The sequence below is a fragment of the Xiphophorus couchianus genome, chromosome 11, assembly GCF_001444195.1.
Source record: "Xiphophorus couchianus chromosome 11, X_couchianus-1.0, whole genome shotgun sequence".
Classification (NCBI taxonomy): domain Eukaryota; kingdom Metazoa; phylum Chordata; class Actinopteri; order Cyprinodontiformes; family Poeciliidae; genus Xiphophorus; species Xiphophorus couchianus.
Genome location: NC_040238.1, coordinates 18,353,724 through 18,374,783, shown reverse-complemented (window position 1 = coordinate 18,374,783; position 21,060 = coordinate 18,353,724). Strand labels below are relative to the sequence as shown.

General features: G+C 39.9%; 1 protein-coding gene across 1 annotated transcript in view; it reads right to left on the bottom strand.

The window, feature by feature from the left end:
* Positions 1 to 21,060, bottom strand: part of ephb4a (eph receptor B4a) — a 50,342-nt gene that overhangs the window by 13,931 nt on the left and 15,351 nt on the right. The window contains exons 2-4 of the mRNA XM_028031516.1: positions 8,002 to 8,072; positions 5,159 to 5,446; positions 2,558 to 2,948 (exon numbers count right to left, since the gene is read on the bottom strand). Coding sequence (XP_027887317.1) covers positions 2,558 to 2,948; positions 5,159 to 5,446; positions 8,002 to 8,072 — 750 coding nt within the window. The remainder of the gene's footprint in view (positions 1 to 2,557; positions 2,949 to 5,158; positions 5,447 to 8,001; positions 8,073 to 21,060) is intronic.

Here is a 21,060-nt window from a genome sequence, read left to right as displayed (position 1 = left end):
GACATCTGCCTATCACCGGGTTTACCTGGTCTGTGTTCTAATAGTGACACCACATATTTTTAGAGTCTATGTGAGAGCAAAACAAAGAAAAGAAAACACCTGTGTTTACTGATTCACATATTGTTGAGTCTGTTTTTTTTACATAAATAAAAAACTATTCTGTGCTCCTAAAAAAACAACAACACAGAACTGAGCCAAATGTATTGTGTCAAAGAAACTGAATCTAAGATTAGAGGAGGTGCCTGCTCTCGCCATTTATCCAAGTGGATTTTTCAACAGTGAATGCGTGGAAGGAGGAATGGATACATGCAGCATCTTACCTTTATAAATCTATTACATAAGACAATAAGAAAAATAAGACTTCCTTTTCTGTTCCTTTCAAAACTATGCAGAAAAATTGTGATGATCACCAACAGTTGATGCAGGAGTTTGAACCCCTGCCGCAGACAGCGTCGCATTCAGCGAGCTAGCGGCGCCTCGGCCGGCATGTGAATGTCAGCTGTCACCGTGACGCCACACACAGTCACTGTGTTTACACTCAAGAGTGGCAGCTCAAGTACAGAAGATTTAAAACAATAAACGTTCACACCAATTATGACATTGTTTCCGATGAGAAGTGACGTGACTCCCGGGGGTCGACGGGCCTCTGACCGACATTCTGCCGCAGGAACTTTCCCACATGTGAGAACAATTTTTTAAGTGTGAGAATGCCGCGACTCCAGAGATGCATGCAGTGTTTAACGTATTCAATTAAAACTGTTCTAACACCAGTGTGCAGCCAAAAGTCCTAGGAAAAGAAATTAGTTGACTGACATTGTTTAGAAGAGACTAACTTTAGCTACGTAAGTTTATTGATTGAATGTATGTGTCAAGTTAGCTGAGAAAGTTGACTCCTCTTAATGGGAAAAAATAAAGTTTTAAATGAAAATACAAGCACAGCAGCAAATAACAGCAATAAATAATTATATGCTTTTCGCAAAACTAGGCTATTAGGAATTGATTTACTTACTTCTGACGCATTTTGTTCAAATTCCCTTCGACACTGTTCCCGTTATTCATTTCTCTTCCTTCTGACATATAAACGTTTGGTGTATTGTTAAGGGTGTAGCAGTAGCAAAAGGCTATAAGCAGAAATTGTGGACTGTGGTAATGTAGCTTAGCGGTAGAGTGGGTCGTGTCATGATGATGTTTTAGGTGGAAAAAAGCTGTATTTGATCAAATACTTGAAAAATAACACTGTGATTTTATACAACCCATAAAAAAACATCCAACTGCTGAAGCTTTCGGTGTACATTATGCTTTGTGACATGTTTAAAGTTTGACTGATGTTTCCAGCTTAAAGTGGTGGGGAAAAAAGAGCAAGAGGCAGAGGTTTCATCTCATGAAAGAGGTGAACATTTTTGATTTCTGCAAGAATAAAATAGCAGAAAGATTGGAGAATCAGTTAGAGGACATAGCGTTTATTGAAAAAGTGTGTGCAGCTGGTGAATTTCAACAGAGTGAGGATTTTCAATCCATTTATTTGCACTGTGGCATGGCTACACCAGCCTTTAGGGCCACGTAACGGTCCGAAGAAGTCGTATAAAAACACGGTGAAAGGCTCACTTCCAAGACAAAGCTTAAACACTCTGCTCAAGCTTCCTGATAACACTAAATCATTTTGACAGCATTCTTAAGTTCTTGACGTTGAATTGAGCTTAAATCTATACGTATTGTCCCGGGAACAGCAAAACGATTATGATTTCAAAGCTAGGTGTCAATTTCATTTTGAGAAAATGACCCACGTATGAAGCAAATTAACTGTCCAATCTCTCCATGGAGGCAATTTCCTTTTATGGCCTAGCGAGTGTTTTTCCCTCACAGCTTTCCTCTGTGACAGAATGCTGCAAATGGCACTTCACCAGAAACATAATGTTAGAAGTTATTCCTTTTTTTTTTTAATGAAATCATTATACCTCCCACCGAGATCAAGCTGAATCCTGCTTTCACAAGCATGCAGCAAGGAGCACGCTTTTCTGGAGAAAATGTGCCGCTCCTTCTTGTGCTTCTTTGTTCGTCGCGCTGTGCGTTTGTCCGCGGTGGTGGGATGTGCTAAGCGCGCACGTCGGGAGTGTTTGCGCACGAGGCATGTTAATTGGACTCATTAGACGGAGGCTGCTGCACAGCTCCTCAGAGAATTACTCTGCTTCTTCCTTCTTTTCTTGTGTGCTTTGCTTTGATGTTCTCAAACTGATACAATCTTTACCCGGAGCGCCACCTTCACACGTCGCCTCCCCCGCCCCCAACTTCTGAGCTCCTTATGAGCTCCTTCTATCTGAGCTGAACCCAGAGCTGCCGCAGCAGGACGCCTTTGACCCTGCTCTTCCTTTTCAGAGATGAGTGAAGCTCAAGTTGACCTTTCCCACCGTCTCCACAGTGTCACAGTCGCTCTCCTGCCTCATTAACTTCCTTCGTCTCTTATTTCCTCTCAAACATGTATGCCCCCCACCTCTCAAATCTCATTGTTTTGTCTGCCAGAATATGCATGTTTTTTTAAATTTTTTATCTGGTGTCTCACCTGCGCAGCGGGTCTGCATCTCCACCGGCTCAAATCCAGGTAGACAAGCGCAGGAAGTTGTCGGCTGCCCCACCCACTGGCCGTCTTCGCCGCAGAACAGCTTAGGGGGTCGGGGTCGGGGCCCCTGCAGGGAGGCGTGCTCCACGCACGAACCCTGCGCCTCCTGCACTAAATAACGGGGGACTGTCTCCGGGAAAGATGAGAGCACGCTGACGAGGGGAGGACACTTCTTGAAGAACACCCTGACAGAGAGCAGAGCCATGCAGGCACCCTGAGACTGAAAGGCCAAGTAGAAACCCCTCTTGGTTAGCGGGCCCAGCCTCAGGGTCTTCACATTGAATTTCCGCTCCCCACCCTTCCTCAGGAGAAAGTCTGCAGCCACTGTGTCCACCTAAGGCAGGAAGAAGGAGAAAAGGTATTACGTAAGGGCCGGATTCCAGAGAGCGAAGCTGAAAAACCAACCACTGGTAACTTCGCACGTGTCAGTCTGTTTAGCCGATTAAACAGACGTCGTAAATCATTCAAATGAGTGAAGATTTTCCCAAACAGACCACAGAGATTTTAGATTGATTCATAGCCCTCCTGTACATGTTACAATACACTTTGAGGCTGAACCTGCAGACTTGGAAGTAATTAATCATAATTAATATGTCATCAGAAACGCAGTGAAGTTTGTGAAAGGTTCAAGGAGTAAAAATACTTTTGAGTAAGACTGTAGATGTTTGAAAAATTAGGAAAGATGGGAAACAGATTAAACACGGAGACAAGGAGGGACTTAAAACAGTGCTTGTTCCCTTAGGGCAATAACTCAGTTTGGACAAGGAATAAAAGTGACCAAATGTCTAAAGAAATGAATTATATAAGTACAGGAAGTTTCTTTTATTTCTACAAACTGGTTCATGCCCTGTAAAATAAACAAAACTAAGCCAAATAGATACAGAAACAAAAGGAATTTGTCTAAGAACATGTTTTTCTGAAAATAAAAAGCAATCATTTATAATAAGCACACTGCGTATTACTCAAGAAAAAAAAAGATACAAAAACACAAAGAAATGTATAAATCATCAGCTGTCCAGAGTTGGAAACATTTTTGTTCACTATGATTTAAGAGTAAAAACAAACCATTATATTTTTTAGCCTCTTTTTTTTGACTCTGTTAGGATAATAGCTAGCATTATGCAACTGAGTCACTGAGTTGTTGTTAGCACCTCATTGCCTGGCTTTGTCTTTGTTATATTAAGCTTCAAGTACAACTTGTTTCGAGACTGGAAAATGCTCTTAGTGATTTAATAGCAATCAATAGTTTCTGTCTTCTCCTTATGAATGTCAAATATTCATGTATATGCTTTTAAAATATAAAACGTTTTATGGATTGGCTGGCAAGCTAAAAGATGCTAAAGTCCTCCACTGGTGCTTGGTAATAAAAGCCAGTTAAACAAACTGCTGTGGGCTTCATTGATTCCACAAATTAATATGATTGGATCTCGAGGAAACACAGGAATGGCGTGTTTAAATTATTATTAGTTAAAATGTGCATCTCCGGGATGTAATTAGATTTTGTACCACAAAAAGGGAGTCATTCCTTTGTACTGTTGCAACATGCTTACTAAGGACGAAAAGTCAACGATCCAATCAGCTGAAGAAACTTAGAAAGAGAACATCCTACCCACTGGCATTATTCCTTTTTTTATTTAATCAGGTAAACCCCGTTGAGATATAGATCTCATTTTCAAGAGGGACCTGAAACAAACTTCACTCCCCATCGGGGAATCGAACCCCGGTCTCCCGCGTGACAATATGATCACCACTATACTAATACAAATTAGGTGCTTATACAAGCACCTAATTCTAACGTGTTATATTATCATTTACAAATAATGCTGCTTCTTCTGGTTTGTAAATTGTGACCCTGGTGCACACTTTGGAGGGTCCAACGTTGGTGCCAAACTAAAGGTCTACTTCAAAGTTTTAAAAAAAACCTGACTGAGTGTTTGGCGCATTCAGGTTCAGAGCTCAGAGCTGGGAATGATTTGGTTCCCATTTTGCTGCCAACTTCTAGTAATAAGAGCCAATCCCAGTTGTATTTCTTTCCACATTCTGCAATCAAACTCTCCCTGTTCATCCATAGAGGATGAACAGTGCCATTCTTCTGGTTTAATAAGATCTAATATGGGAGAAGTGATAATAAATAGTTTTGTATCTACAACTTTAATAGCCTTTTATAAGTGTGGCAGCCATATTGGATACTGAACTCGTGACAGCTGGGAGAGCTATCACTTTCACTGTCTGAACTGTTCTTATTTTATTTCCCACTGGGAGTTAAGAAAAAGTGTAAAAGGAATCCTCACATTTATCATCCAACTTCAAAATCTAAAATGCATAGTCGAGTCAAGCTGGGTGTTGTGTTATCCTGTAATGAACGATTACAAAACACATTTTTGAAATAAAAAAAACCTTTACATTGTTTGAGAAATACCATTATCAGCAAGAAGCTCACCAGTTCAAACTCAATCCAGGTTTGAACTGGTCACAGATTTTTCTGTAACGCCTTTTCTACAGGAAACCAGGAATTTTTAGTTTTCTGAAAATGAAACTTTGTACCTTAGTGTAAGGGTTCTCCATCCAGGGTGGGTACGTGGCCGTGGCCTCGTTGGAGTCCGCCTGGTAGTAGTAAAGGTTAAAAGTCTCTTTACAGCTGCGGTGGTGCGTGCTCCTGGACGAACACTCCATCATGGTGAAACGCAGCTCCACGTAAACCTGAGAGGCGCTTCGTCGTTGGATGAAGCCGCTGCGCAGCCACTGGCTGGACGAGCTTTCCAGCTGGCAGATCTGAAAGGTCCTCACGCTGTTGTTCTCCTCATCCAAACCGCTCACTTCCTCCCACTGAGACTGAAGAGAACAAAAGGTTGTCAAACACAGTGTTAGAAAAAATTTAATAAAAAAACAACATGATCTGACCCAGAAAACCAGTGAGCAGGTTTAAAATCGCTCAGGTGTTTACATAACTGGTCATAATAAAATCTACATTAATCCCAGTCGGGCTGCACACCTTTTCTGGCTCCTCTGTGCTACACCTGCCGGAGACCTGAGGGAAAAAATCTGGCCTGCTGTGGATGTTGATGCAGCCTAAATTTGAAATTGGGTTGTTAAATCATTCTTCCCACTGAGCTGCATCACAGCTTGTGGGAATCCAAGTCTCACTTGTCAAACAAGGCACACTGCTTCCCGTAGCATCCAAGACAGAGATTTCACAAACACATTTATAGACTAAAACTTAATCACGAGCGTGTAACAGGCAAAACCTCTCCTCAGAAGTCGTCATTTGTTCGGGAGCCAGCCATAACGGCGAAATGCTTTAATGTTTGACTTCTGAGACAACAGCAAACATGTTCACCATCGCCGCGTTCCCAGGAGCGCAAATCAAGAAAGAAATTAACATACTTGAGGCGAAATTTAGCAGATTTGCTTAAACGCGAGGCTTAGAAATTCGGTTATGTAAATATGTAAATCTTTAAAAATCCATTTGCACATGATTTGCGGAGGGAGGCAGAATGTTGGTCTGAATGAAAGGAAAGCACTCACAGGCAGGTCTAAACCACTTAAAGGAAGAAACTCCCTCCAGATCAAAAAAAAAAAAAAAGCTAAACACTGTAGGAAATATAGTCATGCGAAAAATTAAGACTGCAAGTCAATTTTAAAATGTCTTTAGAGAGTAACATAACCAAACAATTTAAACTAAAAGGAATGATCTGTTTATGATGAAGTGTAGTTAAAAGAGGCGATTTTTAGACATGAAAAAATGAGAACACCCTCACAATTTAGGCTTGAAATGGCTGAAAATTATACACATCAAGAGCACATAATGACTGCTGCTCTGCATTTTGAAGGGAGTTTGCTTAGACGTTTAGTAAGGTGAGTTTCTAAATTTAAGGTGACAGTGAGCACAACGTTGAGACTTAACGAGCTGTTCGAGGCCGTAGGAAAGAAGATTGTAGCAACTTATGTCTTGTAAGGGATTTAAATAGGTCTCAAAAGTGACTGGAAATTACCCTTTTTATTTTATGGAAATGGTCTACAACGCATCCTGAAAATACCCTTTTAGTAACTGTAAAGCATGTATGTGGAAGTGTCATGGTTTGACACTTTGCTGCAGCAAGACTCACTAGCTCATCATGACAAAATTCACCATGAACCCTACTGTGTTTGTTGAGAATATCTGGAAAATATTGAACTGTGCAATGTGACAATGGCTGAAAACATCTTTAACTGCACCAAGCAATAGCTGAGAATTAAGAAATGGAAAGTTCTGGACTGAGTAAATATCCAAATCTTGATCTGGAGACATGAAACTTGCTGTACATGCAAGAAACTCTTTAAGACTTTCACAGCTAAAAGTGAAGAGCGAACATCAGAAACTGTTAACGCAACCAAAGGTGGCAACACTATAGGGGTTGTTGATGTGTTTTCTTTGAGTAAACCAAGGTCTGGGACAAATAAAACAACGGATTAGACATTACTCACTGACTATGTTTAGACGTATTATAGAAGACTACAGAGTTAAACAGTGGATTTATACTGATAATATGATTAAAACTACTTTTTCCATGAAGTCGTTGCATGGGAGATTCACTTGAATCTAATCAAATTTCTTTGGTATTACTTTTCAAATAAAGCAACAGAAAACGTATAAAACAAATGGAATTATGTCTCTATCTGCTACAATGAAGAGTATCCTTTTCCTTTTCCTTTAATACTAAAAATAAAGAGCCATATGGTAACCCTTTGATGCCCACACCCTTTGATGCAGATACGTGTGGCATATCTCTGGCTCCTGCTTGTCATTACTACCTAAATCACTGTTTTGCAGTCTTTAATGCTGATGCAACCTTAAAAAAAATAAAAAAAGAACAGAAAGTTGCCATTTTTCTGTCAACACGAGGCTTTTTGATGAGCCGCTTCACATGATAATAACTGTGTGAACTATTTGGAGGTTGTCAGCGTGTTGTTGGTTTCCGTCTCAATCAAAAGAACAGGCTTACCCCGTTTTCCATCCCCCCATCCACCAGCATAAATCTGGCTGGTTTTCTTCAGAGACATCAGCGAGTCGAGCAGTTATGGCCACAGACGCTGCTGGCAAGCGCACCGCTGCAACCACTCTTCAACTGATCGAATTACAAATATGTCTTTTTCTGGCGGGGGGGGATCCAAAACTGTGGGCAGCCAGTCACTGCGACTCCAAGGTTGATGGGATATATCAAAGCATCTGCTTTTCATATACTAAAACGGCACATTCAGACTGATGTTTCCTTTAGTCTGTCAGTGGCTGCAGAAGGAATTTGTTTATGACCGAAAGTAACAAAGAAACCGCTGGAGGCCGAAGATCCGCACTCACCGCTGGGATCGTGTTGAAATATACATAACAGGGCGCCGGCAGGGTTACATACCTCGGATTTGTCTTGGGAGAAGATGGTCCATTTGAGATCCGACGTCTCGCTCTTGGTGTTCATCAGGACCTCTGTGAAAGGACGAAAGAAAACCCCCCCACAAAACTATAAGCAGCGTGAAATGTACAAATGACACGTATAAAACTGATTTACATGCAGAGAAATAAATCAAAACGACAGAGGGAACATATTTCAAGTCCCAAGTTCTCTGCCAAGTACGAGTCGCGGCTTATACTAGGATTAGGGCGGAAGATGGAGTTTCACCAGTCAATTACATCAACACAACATTCCCACTAGCCTCAAAATTGTCTTTACTCTAATGTTTGTTTTTATTCCCCTACGTCCCCCTCTGTTCCCAGTGGCCTGCTGTGCTTGTGGTCGCACTGAACCCGGAGTGAGGAGCCTGCGTTTCTCCATGGAAAGCTGCAGATTCAAACACACACACACACACAAAACACACGTACCAAGATTTAAGCCCTTCCGGTCACAATCTGTGATTACAATGGGATTGATTTTTTTGGGTTTGCTTTTGAGAGGCATGCAGCCAGTTCCCAAACAGTCTGTGCTGCTCTGCAAAGATTCAGTATCCCAATAAAACCCGAGACCTGAACCGCCTGTAACGTGAGCCACGCGCATGGTTCTTCTCATCTGTTTTCCTCCCGGCCGTGTCGGCACACCCGGACTTGTATTTACACTGATGGGGAGAGGTTTCTGTCACACGCTGGCTTTTAGGACCTTACCTGTTCTCCGAGGGAGCCTATTTCATAAGCCGGGGCAGTTTGCTTTTAACCAATAAACAAGATTTAATGCGCTTCTGATCAAGGAGAGCACCTCCATGAAAATTGATTCTGGGGGAGCTGCAGGTTTATCATTGAGGTTATTAGGGTTCTTTGTTGAATTAGGTTACGTATATATGGCCCGACAGTGAAGTTGGCATCTCATAACCCCACAAAACAACGCTCGGCACAAAGACACTCCTATAAAACACTAAATCTACCTCTGTATTTAAAAAAACAGTTTTCTTGATATATTATTTCAGTTTTGGCCTCTATTGCCACATTAAATGTGCAGAAAACCTAAACTCAACAACACTTCTTGGTTTTTTGCTTCTTTAATAAAAAACATTCTAATTTGTAAAAAAAAAAAAAAAAAATAGCTTTAGGCTCTTGCTTACAGTGCTGTGCATTTATTTTCAAAATGACAGATTAAACAATATTAAAATAAGGGAATCATTAGTTGCAGCCTACAGTATAGAAAATGACTTGCAAGTGAAATATTTTTCATGCCACATTCACAGACGGATGGCTGCAACTTCCAGTGTGATAAACTCTGCTGCCAAAGTCATTAATGCCTGCATAGTGTATTAAGCTGAGGATACACCGAGAGCATACAGTACTTGAGAATATTTTGCACAATCATTCTCACCTAAAACCATTAATAGCACTTCATAAAAATAACAGCAGCACCCGTACCGTGCAACTTTGTGGTACTTTGTGAAGTAGGAGGAAGCCTTAGTCAGCACTTAAACCTTTACCCCAAATAAAATACACTGGAAGCGTGGTAAGTAGAAGTAATAATAATAATATAAAAAAAAAAAACAACAGAAAATGACTTTTCACTCAGATTAATTTGTCAGTTGCAGTTGGATCAAGACAGATGCTGTTTAAAGCTGATAATTAAAATAACTGTCAGTTAATTATCCGGCTGCAATATCAAGGAGTTTGCATGCTTGGGTGGAGAACAGTGCCTTCGGGGTTGGACTCGACACAAATGTAAAGGCATACTGGGATTCTGGCGTTCTGGCTAAACACAGAAACACATCCAGGTCTCTTGTTTACTTTTCTCATCCTTCAAGGCAATGATAATGCGTCATTAAAAATGAATCAATATATCAAATAAAGCTGTCTTGCACAGCAGCAACTAAACTATTTCCCAGGAAAAACAGCAGTGTATTAAGCAGACAATAGGTAATGAATTCCTGTATGATGATTCATTTCTGGACTACAACTTTATTTTTGTAAGCCAAGGTTTTTCTTTTTTTTAATCCATGACTTCCTGTTAGAGCTGCACAGGAAGCATTTAAGTGAGACAAAAATCTGTAAATGTGGCAAACACACAGCGTTGTGTCACAAAAACAGCCTCGCAAAAACAAATATTGCTTTAGAATAAAACTTAATTACCAAGATGGCTCACTATAATAATTATGTTAGGAACTGCAAGCGCACTGCCAAGATGTAAGCAATAGTTAAATTTAATCTGATTTTTAAATATAAATGTGGCGTTTATTCAGGCTAGCACTGAATACAGTGGACATACACATAAGTAACAATCCCAACAAAACTGAGCATTTTGGGGATAATAAATTAGAGCTTATTATCTTTATCACAGAATGAGGAAAATTTCCACAATAAAGATAAACGACTACCCATCCTTGATCAACACAATTTAGTAGCATCATGTTTTCCTATTATCATGCAGTCAAACGTCCAAGTTCTACATGACAGAGTTCCATTTTCTCTTACACTCTTTAAAGTGTGAAAGACTGAGAAAGGCAGGTAAACAAGATACGTGCAATGCTGGTCTTCATGAGTCAGGAAATGGCAAGAATAAAATTGCTACCTGCTTAAATTTGCCAAACAAGGCTGGACAAATACCCAGGTACATCTTCCTCCCACACACAGTTGGGAAAACAGAAGAGAGATCCCAAAAAAAAAAATCCGAAAAGCTGCTCTCTCTGCAGCAGACTGACATTTTAAAATCACAAAGACTCCATACACACAAGTTAATTTAGGTCTATGCACGACTTTACCAGGCGTGTCAATAACGGTGAAGGACACGGGAAATGATTATTCAATTCTGACAGTAAATCATAATTGTACTTGTTCTGGTGTCATGCATTTTTCACAACAAGACTTCAAAAATAGAGGCAATCCATCTCTATACTCCTCTCTCCCCGCCACACACAGCCTGCATTACGTACATCCAGCTTTCTGCATTCCACCTTGGCGACATTTTTCCATCTACACCATCTAACTGAGCTGTCTCAGGTACCCTGCAAATGAAAGCAATGACACAGAGTCGCTAATCATGCTTATAGGCTTGCATGTGCTGCAGGTCTGTCACAGAATCACACCACGGAGTAAAACAGTACATGAGATTGGACTCTAATCACTGACTTCTTCCTTCTGTAATACCTGCTTCTCTGATTTTCCTCGCTGTGTGTGTTGTTTTTTATGAACAGCGACATGCATGCCTTAAAGCCTCTTTTCTACAAAACCACAGAAGCCCAACTACTTTAAAACAGCCACAGAAGAGGAAGAAAGGCGAGCCTGCAAAAAGCGAGGTGGGTAAAGAGGATAATTGGGTGACAGATTTCAGTTCGGTGTTTTCCTTGCATATACTCCACTTTGAGGTCGCTACGGCATACTTATAAAAAAACAACAAAACACTACACTTCACCACCTCAAACCTTCCTGGGAGGACACCCCTCGTCTCTGCCTTTGGATGCACACCTGCCTCGGTGTTCATTAAGGGGTGGAAAAGAAACAACCCACCCCGCAGGTACAGTAATCACTGTTTATCACTGCTCCATCATTAAGCTTTATGAGGCAGGATGCGTGAGCGCGAGTGTTTCTATGAGGCAGCCAGGGCTTCTATTATGTGCTTGCACGGCCATGCCTTTCACTGGAGCAAAAACAGCGTTAAGCCCTGGTAAGAGGAAGCCGGCTTTTCCCCTCTGCATTCTTTCGACGGTGGCGGCCACCCACTGCCGGAAAACTGCCCCGGGTGCAAGAAAATGTTGGAACAATGGAAACTCGTCATCTGGCCGCATTTAACACCCACAACAAGCGATTGTACAGTAATTACAGGACAACTGTCAACATTAAGAGACACTCGAGAAGTCTAAACTGATACAGGCGCAAGTGAGGAGACTACGTCGGAGCTTTGGAATTACAATAGTGGAAAACTATTACATGTGGGCCCATGCCATTTTTTTTTTTTCAATAGAGGAGAAACTGAGAAGCTAGTGATAAGTTGGTGGGTTTGATATCACAGCTGGCAGAGATAGCTTTATTTTAATTATTTTAAAACAAAGAGAAATAGTATTGGGTTTTCATTACAAGACAAGAATATAAAAAGTATGTTCCCCTCAGAATCAAACAAGAAAACCTGAGTTTTGCACTTTTCAAATAAGTTCATTTACAATAGAAAAAGCTCGCTAAACCACCAGGGGTTTTAAATGTTAAATGGACTGAATAAATGCTGTACAGTGACCACTCAGAGCTTTACACCTGAGCCACGTTAACCATTACCATTAAGGTTAATGAGTGTCTCTAAATTGTCTTTAGGTGTGTGTGTGTGCATGTTTGGTTGTTCTGTCTGTCTCTGTGTTGCCTGCGACAAACTGGCGACCTGCGCAGGGCGTACCCCGCCTCTCGCCTGATGACCGCTGGAGATAGACACCAGATGCCTATATCCACAAGTGGTTCTTGATGAACACAGGTGAAGCAAAAAATAAAAAGTGTGAGTTAAATGGCACTGTGTACACAGGATTTCTTAAAGTTGATTAATGCAACATTACAAACATGTAATCCGCCATTGTTGTTGTTATGTATAATGTATTCGGGGTTATATGTCTTGGTTAGAGGTTGGACTAATCAGTCAGTGTTTTCACAAAGGATGGATTTTCATTGTCCAGATGAATATTTTAGGGAACTACTTTTACTCTGGAATCTGTTTAATAAAAAAAAGAAGTTTTGTATCACATACACTGTTGTTTGTGCGCGGATGTGTGGCATAAACAGTTATTAACTTTCCTGGTTTAGTAAGAAAAAACATTCCCATGTGAACAAGGCTTCAGTCTTTCACATACGTACACCAATCAGAAAGAGAATATATTTTTTAAAAGGTATAGATAAGCAAATTGTTTTTTGGCAAACAATTAGGGCATTTTGGGTATTGCTTTTTGAGAGTGTTCATACTTCAAGCCGTCAGACAGGTTCTACTTGTGTACTATGCAGACTTTTTTTTTTACAAGTCTGCATAGTACGGTCAGTCACTAGTCTCAGTTTTGAAAATGTTACAGCTATAAAACAATCTAAATTTTCTATCAAACCATTCTCACAGTTTAAAATACCGTTAAAATGTCAAAGAAAACTCCTTTAGTTCCTACCACTGTAAGAAAGGACCTGCTGCTATTACTGCTATTTATTTAATACTTATTTAAATATAAAGAAATATAATATTGTGTGCAATAAGAACATTTACTTAGAATTGTTTAATGATTCTGTTATGCATTTCTTTGGGTATTAATCGGTGTGTACAATTGTCATTTCAGGTTGGACTTGGCATCAAAACCTGTTTCTAATTTAGACATGAATCTTTAGTGTCTGAGATGTAAAAAAAAAAAGAAAGACATCACCAAGAAACAGATCTGTAAATCACTTCCATGACTGCCAGGAATATGGTCTGGTGATACTGGGTTAATCACAGGTATTTAAATTTATATTTAAACACACAACGAGTTTGGTTTGAATAGCTTTATTAAAAAACTAAATCACAATTTAAAAATTGATTATCACATTTAATTGGACTGTCTCGTCTGGTGTTAAAATGTTCTTGTTGATAACAGTGAAGTGTCATTAAAAAAAAGCAAAAATAGAAGAAATCTGTGAGAAGGAATTCCCCCAGCACTGAAGACGCAGTAAACAAATCTCTTCAGAAATGCAAAACCTGACCCATTTGACATGAAACTCTTCTTTTAATAACATCTACTGTTCTTAAGTTGCATGTTAATTTCTTCTTGACATGCCTTCTATTCCTCCCCGTTTTCCACTCTCTGTGTGTCTCTGGAGTGTGATAGGGAAATTATAGGCCTAAGAACATTTGGCCTGCTTCAGCTACAATTAGACCTCATTTTAATTAAAGAAACACAGTGCCAATTACCCTCATGCACCTATAGAGAAATAGAGACGGGGGGATAATAACAAGGAGGAATTCAAGAAGGGAAAAAGATGTCAGAGGACTTGGAAATAACAGGAAAAATGTTAAAAAATCTTGATGAGCTGCAGTGGGTTTTAACAATATTACTCTCGACATTGAGTATGGTCCACTAACGGAGAGCCAGGCTGCTACCACGTATGTCTGAACACCTTGTACTTTCCTTTCCTTTCATTTTACATTTACCCAGAAAATGTGTGACTGACAGAAGCTTTTGTGCCATTTCTGCCCACAAATGACCATAATCAATACAAGGCACACACAGGGAAAGGCTGATGAAATACGAATCCGAGGATCATATTTGCGTTCATAACATTTTTTTGTGCTCTCACGACTGCCGCCTGTACAAAACATACAAGAGAAAAACTTATTAGTAACGATTACCGTTTTTTGTTTTGATATTAACACCTTATGTTTTTTGATACATCTGCTGTTCTTCAAAGAAGGCAATGGAAATCAACACGCAGGGAAGCTGAGACGGAATATAAAACAGCAACCATTATCGGCATGCAAACTGGCTCAGCGTGAATTCTCGGGTGGATTACCTGCTGTGTTCACACATGGGATTGACTAGAAACTACCTGAACTTTACACTTCAAAGGTAAACCTCAAACTGATACAGGCATTTGCATTCTGCTACACAGGCCTTTGTATGAAATGTCTAGAAAATGTTTGGAAAACTGCTTCCTCGACTACAACCTGCGGCTTAGCTTAGCCTTTGAAAACATATGGAAATCTTAAAAATGTCCATCTATATCACGTTCTCATGGTGTGATAAGTTTTAGTTCAATGCACCACAGCTTTTAAGGTACCATGGTAAAGGCACAATGTTTTAAATAATCTAAAAACAGAAAATTAAAATGCTGTAGGAATACTTTAATAAATGGATTACTACTAGAGGTGCACAGGCATGTACTGGTGATTGGAAATGAGTGATTTTGAAGTTGATGGGATCTGAATAACAACCATTCAGATTATTTTTCCTGTGAGAGAGCATGACTTTCAGAGCATAACAGGAAGGCTGAAATATATTAGTGAGCATTTTTAGAGTCTACATTTGTAATCTAACTGAGTTAAGTACTTGAAGTATTACAGCAAAGTTGCTCTTTTAATCCTTTTGGACTTTTAAGATCTGCCTACAATAAAACATGCACAACTTGGAAATATGTGTAGCCTTTTAGAAGTTTGAGGTAATGTAAGGCTCTACATTCTCTGGGAAACACACAGGGAGACTGTTGTTTTCGTAATGCTAGCTGTGGTATGTGCTAAAATAGACTGCTGAAGTCAGTTAAAATGTCAACCCTGCAATCATTTGGATTTTCTTTTAAGCAAAGCTGTGTCTTTGTTTTTAGCAGCTGATCTCTCACACAGTGTGCCATCACCTCTGCTGCTAATGAGATTAGGTCACAGTAGGAAGGCTGAAAATATATATTTTCAAAGCTGTTCTTATAATATAGTCCTTAAAGAAAATGTATTTGATTTTGATATATAGCCTTAAACATAAAATATGGAACAAATCCCTGCCGAGTTTGAAAGTGGTTTCTAAGAGGTTATTGAACAGAATAAAACACCTTTTATTTTGGCCATTTTTGAACTGCCAAAATTGATGGTCGTGTTTTTTAAGAAGCACTTGAAATGTTTACAGACAACTGAATTAGTCTTGCTTGTAAGTGGGAAATGTGTAACAAGAGTAGTGGACACCTAAATGGAAGTGAGCAGCAACAGCTGGGGGAGGGCAGCGGCGTTTTCCTTAAAACTGGACTAAATTCTGCCACTTGCAATTCATTGAAAGGATTTTAAAGCAGAATAGAATGATGGAAATTTTTGGTGGTTTTGAATACCGTTGAAAAAACCTTGTGTAACATGGTTCTGGCAACTGGATAACCTTGCGTCCACATTTTAAAAGGTTTTTAAAAAGGTCAACCCTCCTACTTGCATTGCAAATAACTTATTCCCTTTATGTTTTTTATATTTCAATTCGCTGATATATGTCCTCATATACGTTGCATCAGGTTAGTGATTGAATGTCTCAAGTTGGCTTACCATATTAATTCGTAATGTCTTGATAAGAGATTTATCCTTCAGCTATAACTCGGACTTCCCTGTTCATCTGGGATTCCTGCTAACAAATCTAATTCTCCAATGCTTTAAAATACAACATGTATCTATCTTCCAGTACCTTGCACAATTTTGACAACTCTATGTTTTTATGTTGAATAGACTGTAGTTCAATAATTCAGGGTTTGGAAAAATGCTCTGAACTGCTTTCTCGCCAAGACTTAGGGCTAGGTTACGCTTTCCCAGCACTCCACATCCAGACGTCAATTTAGGGCATACCAGATATCAGAGCTGCATGGAGGTGGAGCGTACAGTCGGCGTTCACAGCAAGAGGCCCGCTTTCAATGGAAGACATTGAAATATTGATTAAGATGGGGACGATGGCGCCCAATTTCAGACAGTCTCTCTCCAGGTGCACATCGACAGTTTGCACTCAGTAAGTTACATCAAAAGTCCCACACATTGTTGAGCTACAAATAAATAAAGAATGGTGAGTGCAGCTGCTCTCTCTTGGTGAGTAAGTCTGAGTTTTTGGAGAGATGGGGGTGTAATGAAGGATTGCTGGTTCTGTAAAGACAGAGATAATGATTGACACAGACACTCTACTTTAAGGATTTAAGTGAAGAAGCTTATTGAATGTAACCAACCTCCCCACAAGCATGTCAGATGAACCAAATCCATCCTTGGAAAGGAATATTTATACTTTTATCAAGCCTGCACAGTAAAATCAGCTCAGGAGTTAGTAGATCCTTCCGATATTGCCAACCGCGTGCTGCAAAACACTTTAAGATAATCTTAATTTTTGAGCATTCAGTGCAAATGAAAAGCAAAAGTGATTTCCGTAATGGGCTTGCTCTTCAGTGTGGTGAACAAAAAGAAATACCAAGAAGCTACAGAGCTGAATGTGTGAGTGCAATTCGTGTTTGTGTGTCTTTGACAGAGTTGTGTCTAGGGAGATTAGACCTCGGCTTCCCGTAGTTCCTGTCCCCTTCCTGTCTCCTGGTCTGGTGGGGGCCGGCCGCCAGCACACACATCTTTCACATGCACAGTAGCAAGCGGGACATGGACGCCCTCCCTGTCTGCTGCATGACAAAAAGCTTCTTGTGGGTACATGTGGATGGCCTTAGCTACTATAAGTGTAGGTCTTGGAAAAGTGAGATCAAAGGAATGAGGGTGTGATGAGAAAGAGGTGTTAATGTTTGACACGTCGTGCTTTTCTGGTCTGTAGGGACTCATTTAAAAAAGGGCTGTGGTTTGCATCTTTCCCAGGACAGGATGTGGCTTGGTTAGGGAGGATGCTTCACACTCAACAGAGCTAACAGATGCTTTAAAGACAATGGAGACCCGGTCTGTGATCCTTGACCTCTAAATAGCCCCGTTTTGAGATCATCCTTTTGTTTATTACATTTTGTCCAACTGAAAGGTCCAGGCATGAACGGGGATTTACAACTGCCCACTAATATTGCAACCACGCTCAATCTCAGGAGTTATTAATAAACCAGTAACCACTATAAACAGTAAGGGGTAATGTTGGATTGTAGAGCACATACTTATTACCAAGCAAAGATAGCAGCTGCAGCAGCTGTTCAGTCTGCAGGTGAGCACAGAAGTGAGAAATCAGATGATACTCCAATGTCCATCGGCAAAATTCGATGCACAATAACATGCTAAGGATGGCGCACACATACGCTGGGTTGTATTTAAAACACTAAATTCATTTGGACAGTGAGCCTGCAAGAGCATCACAACACAGAACCCATTGGGGAAATCACCACAACCAAAAGCTACAAGTTGCAAGTCTCTGCCATTTAAATCGGCAACTGCAGCAATATAAGCAGAATGCTCACATGGCATTCAGCCTTGATGTGTACTGCCTTGATGATATTAAAACATGAAGGATCCAGAATGTTGACCTCATGATGATGTGCTTGTTGTGCGACTAGAATGGGAAGGAGGCCAACACTGGGAGAACGAAGGTGCATTTCCATGGCTGGAACATTCTCGAAGAACAACGGTAGCTTTACCGATGTCATTTCCATTGCAGGAACTAGCAGGGTTAAATCCGATTGGCAGGGCAGAAAGTTACCCCAGAGGGAGGTAGCACTTTTTGTATGTGACCTGAACCAAAAGTGGAGTTTCATAATAGAGCGCTGACCATTTCTTGGTCCATTTTGTTTCACTCATCACACGGTTAACACTCATCAACAACAGTAGGTATTTTCACTGTAAATTATGAAACAGGACTGATATTTTGGTTTGCAAGTACAACATTTCACCCTAATCACTTTTTCCATTGATCACATTCACTAGTTAGCTAATCTTGTTGTAAACTAAAAAAATAATTTAACTGTTGCATTCTAGTTTCAACCATTTTAAACCTGTAGTAATGTTCAAACCTGAGTGATTTAAATTCAGTTTCAGTGTGTAAGAGTTGGGGAATTATCATAAAGGTTATGGCACGGGGTTGTAATCTTAACTCGTGTCCTTTTGCTTCAAAGGCGTGTAAACATGGAAGTTGATCCCAACTCCCCAGATGGGGAGGGAAGCTGTGTACCACAGTTGACGGTGCATGTCAGAGCAGAAACACCAAGCATGAAATCCATAAAATTGTCTGTGGACCTCTGAGACAGGATGGTCTTGAGGCACAAATCTGGCGAAAGATACAGAAATATTTCTGCTGCTTTGAAGGTCCCAATGAGCTCAGGGTTCTCCATCATTGGTTTGGAACCAACAGGGCTCTTCCTAGAGCTGGTGGCTCGTCTAAACTGAGTGATCGGAAGAGGGAATGGCCTTAGTCGGGGTGGTGATCAAGAACCTGATGGTCACCCTGTCAGAGCTCCAGCAATCTTCTGTGGATAGAGGTGAAGCTTCCAGAAGGATAACTGTCTCTGCAGCAGATGACAGACTAGTCAGAATAAAGGAAAAGACAAATGGAGTAATGAACAGAAATATCCTGGATGAAAACTTGCCCCTCAGTCCTCTGACTTCAGACCGGACTGACGTTTCAGTCTTCAGCAGGACAACGACTCAAAAAACATGGTCAAGATCTCAAAGGAGCTTCACATGTTCTGAAGTGGCCAAGTCAGGAAAGGGTAAAACAATAATATTCCAGAAAAAATGTTCTGGGCAACACATGTTTCGATAATGTTAGGTATTTACAGTTAAAAGTACATTTTCTTTAAAAGGTCTCAACCAGGAGAAATTATAGTAGTTCATCCTTTTCGCCTTTCAGAGCTACAGAAAAAAATCCCCATCAAAACAGCTTTCATTTCTGGTTTATTTTTTCCTAAAAATATGTTTTAATTTCCCATAGTGACAAGCAAAGATTTACTAATAGATTATCTGAGGTATTGGCACACAAAACAATTTGAGATGAATAAATGCTAGAGCCATCCACGATGTATTTACATTGCCTTTTAATTAACAGTGGAAAACCGGAGGGAAAAACTGCTGCATTACTCAAGTCACATCGGACCAAAGTGAATATCAGCTTCTTATTACATACATATAAAAAGTTTTGACCTTGCTATAAAACAAGAAATTAAGGTTAAAAGGCTTCAAGTCTCCTTATGAGACTTCAACTTGGTTCCCTGCCGATTTATATTGCCGCGACCAATAATGAGTTTTGACCTATGGTGTCAGCTGCTGAACCGCATTTGTGCATCATGGAAAAGCAAGAGCAAGGTTTTTTTAAATGTATTATAAGCAGAAAGGAAATAATTAGAGAAGAAAATGTTCTTCTTTCTAGATGAATCAGGAATTTAACTTTTGGGCTTAAACCCACAGTATCTGTCTCCTACATCATGATTAGTTAAACGGATTTGACTTACTGTGAATTTGTGCTTCTTTGGAATATTGATCGGCTACTGAGAGAATTTAGTTCCTGCTGCTTTCAATTATGAAATCCCTTTGTCAACTCTTCTTCAAAAACAGCTAAACTGAACTCAGGGACTTCTTGAGGACATGGCTGCAGGCTGCAACAGCTCCCTGGTGGCTCATTGATACACAATCCTCAGACGTGAAAAACAACTGAATTTCAATTTTATTTTTTAAATTAATTTAGATTTTCTACAATTACTTTTTTAAATTCACAATCAAATACACTACCAGATAAGCAGAGAGATCTCTTAGGATACTGATTAATTTAATGTGAAGTCCTAGTGTGAAATGAATTAGTGTCCAATTTGCCCATTGGCTTGCCCAAAACTACCGATTTTAAATTCCAATGTAGCTTAAAAACTCAATTAAACAAGAAATAACACAATAAGTAAGTTTTATAAAATTGCCAATTCCTTTTTCAGTTTTTATTTTTTGTTTGTTAGAAAAAAAGTGACAGTAACTAACGGGAAATGCACAAAGAAGTTACCTGCTGAAAGGAACTGGACGATTTTCAGGTTGGCTTTCAATGATTGGCAACCAACAGGTTGAAATTTCTACAATTTAATCTTTTTCTGATCAGTGAATGTGTTGCCCCTGTGCTACAAGGTCATGGTAACAATAAAACTTGAGTTTGTAGATGTGAAAGAAAGAGCAAGACTTTCAGAGCATTACAGAAAGGCTGGGAGTAAGAGTAACACGAAACATATCACCTCCCATTTCTGTTCCTCAAGGCTGTTGTCACATCAAGTTTAAAATATAAACTTTCCTTGCAATTTAATCACACACAATTTCAAGTGACCACTATCTCACATACAAAAACTGGTGCGACGCTGGCATTTTAACTCTGATGACTCTTGCTCTTTCAGAACCTTCAGTCTCCTCACATTGCAGGAGTTCTTCAAATGTCTCCTATAATCCCCCAAAGGTAAGGTTTCACTCAAGCAATTTCCAAGGACCAGGGCAGGACAAAGCTCTAAACTGGTTCTATAAAAACAAGGTAAATGACTGGTCTGGTTTTAAAGCTAGCCCTGTGTCTCATCATTACTTCACTAAAAACGTCTCCTTGAGTAACTGCCAGATCCTCCCTGGGAGGATTTCTGGAGAGGATCAGAGTGAAGGTAT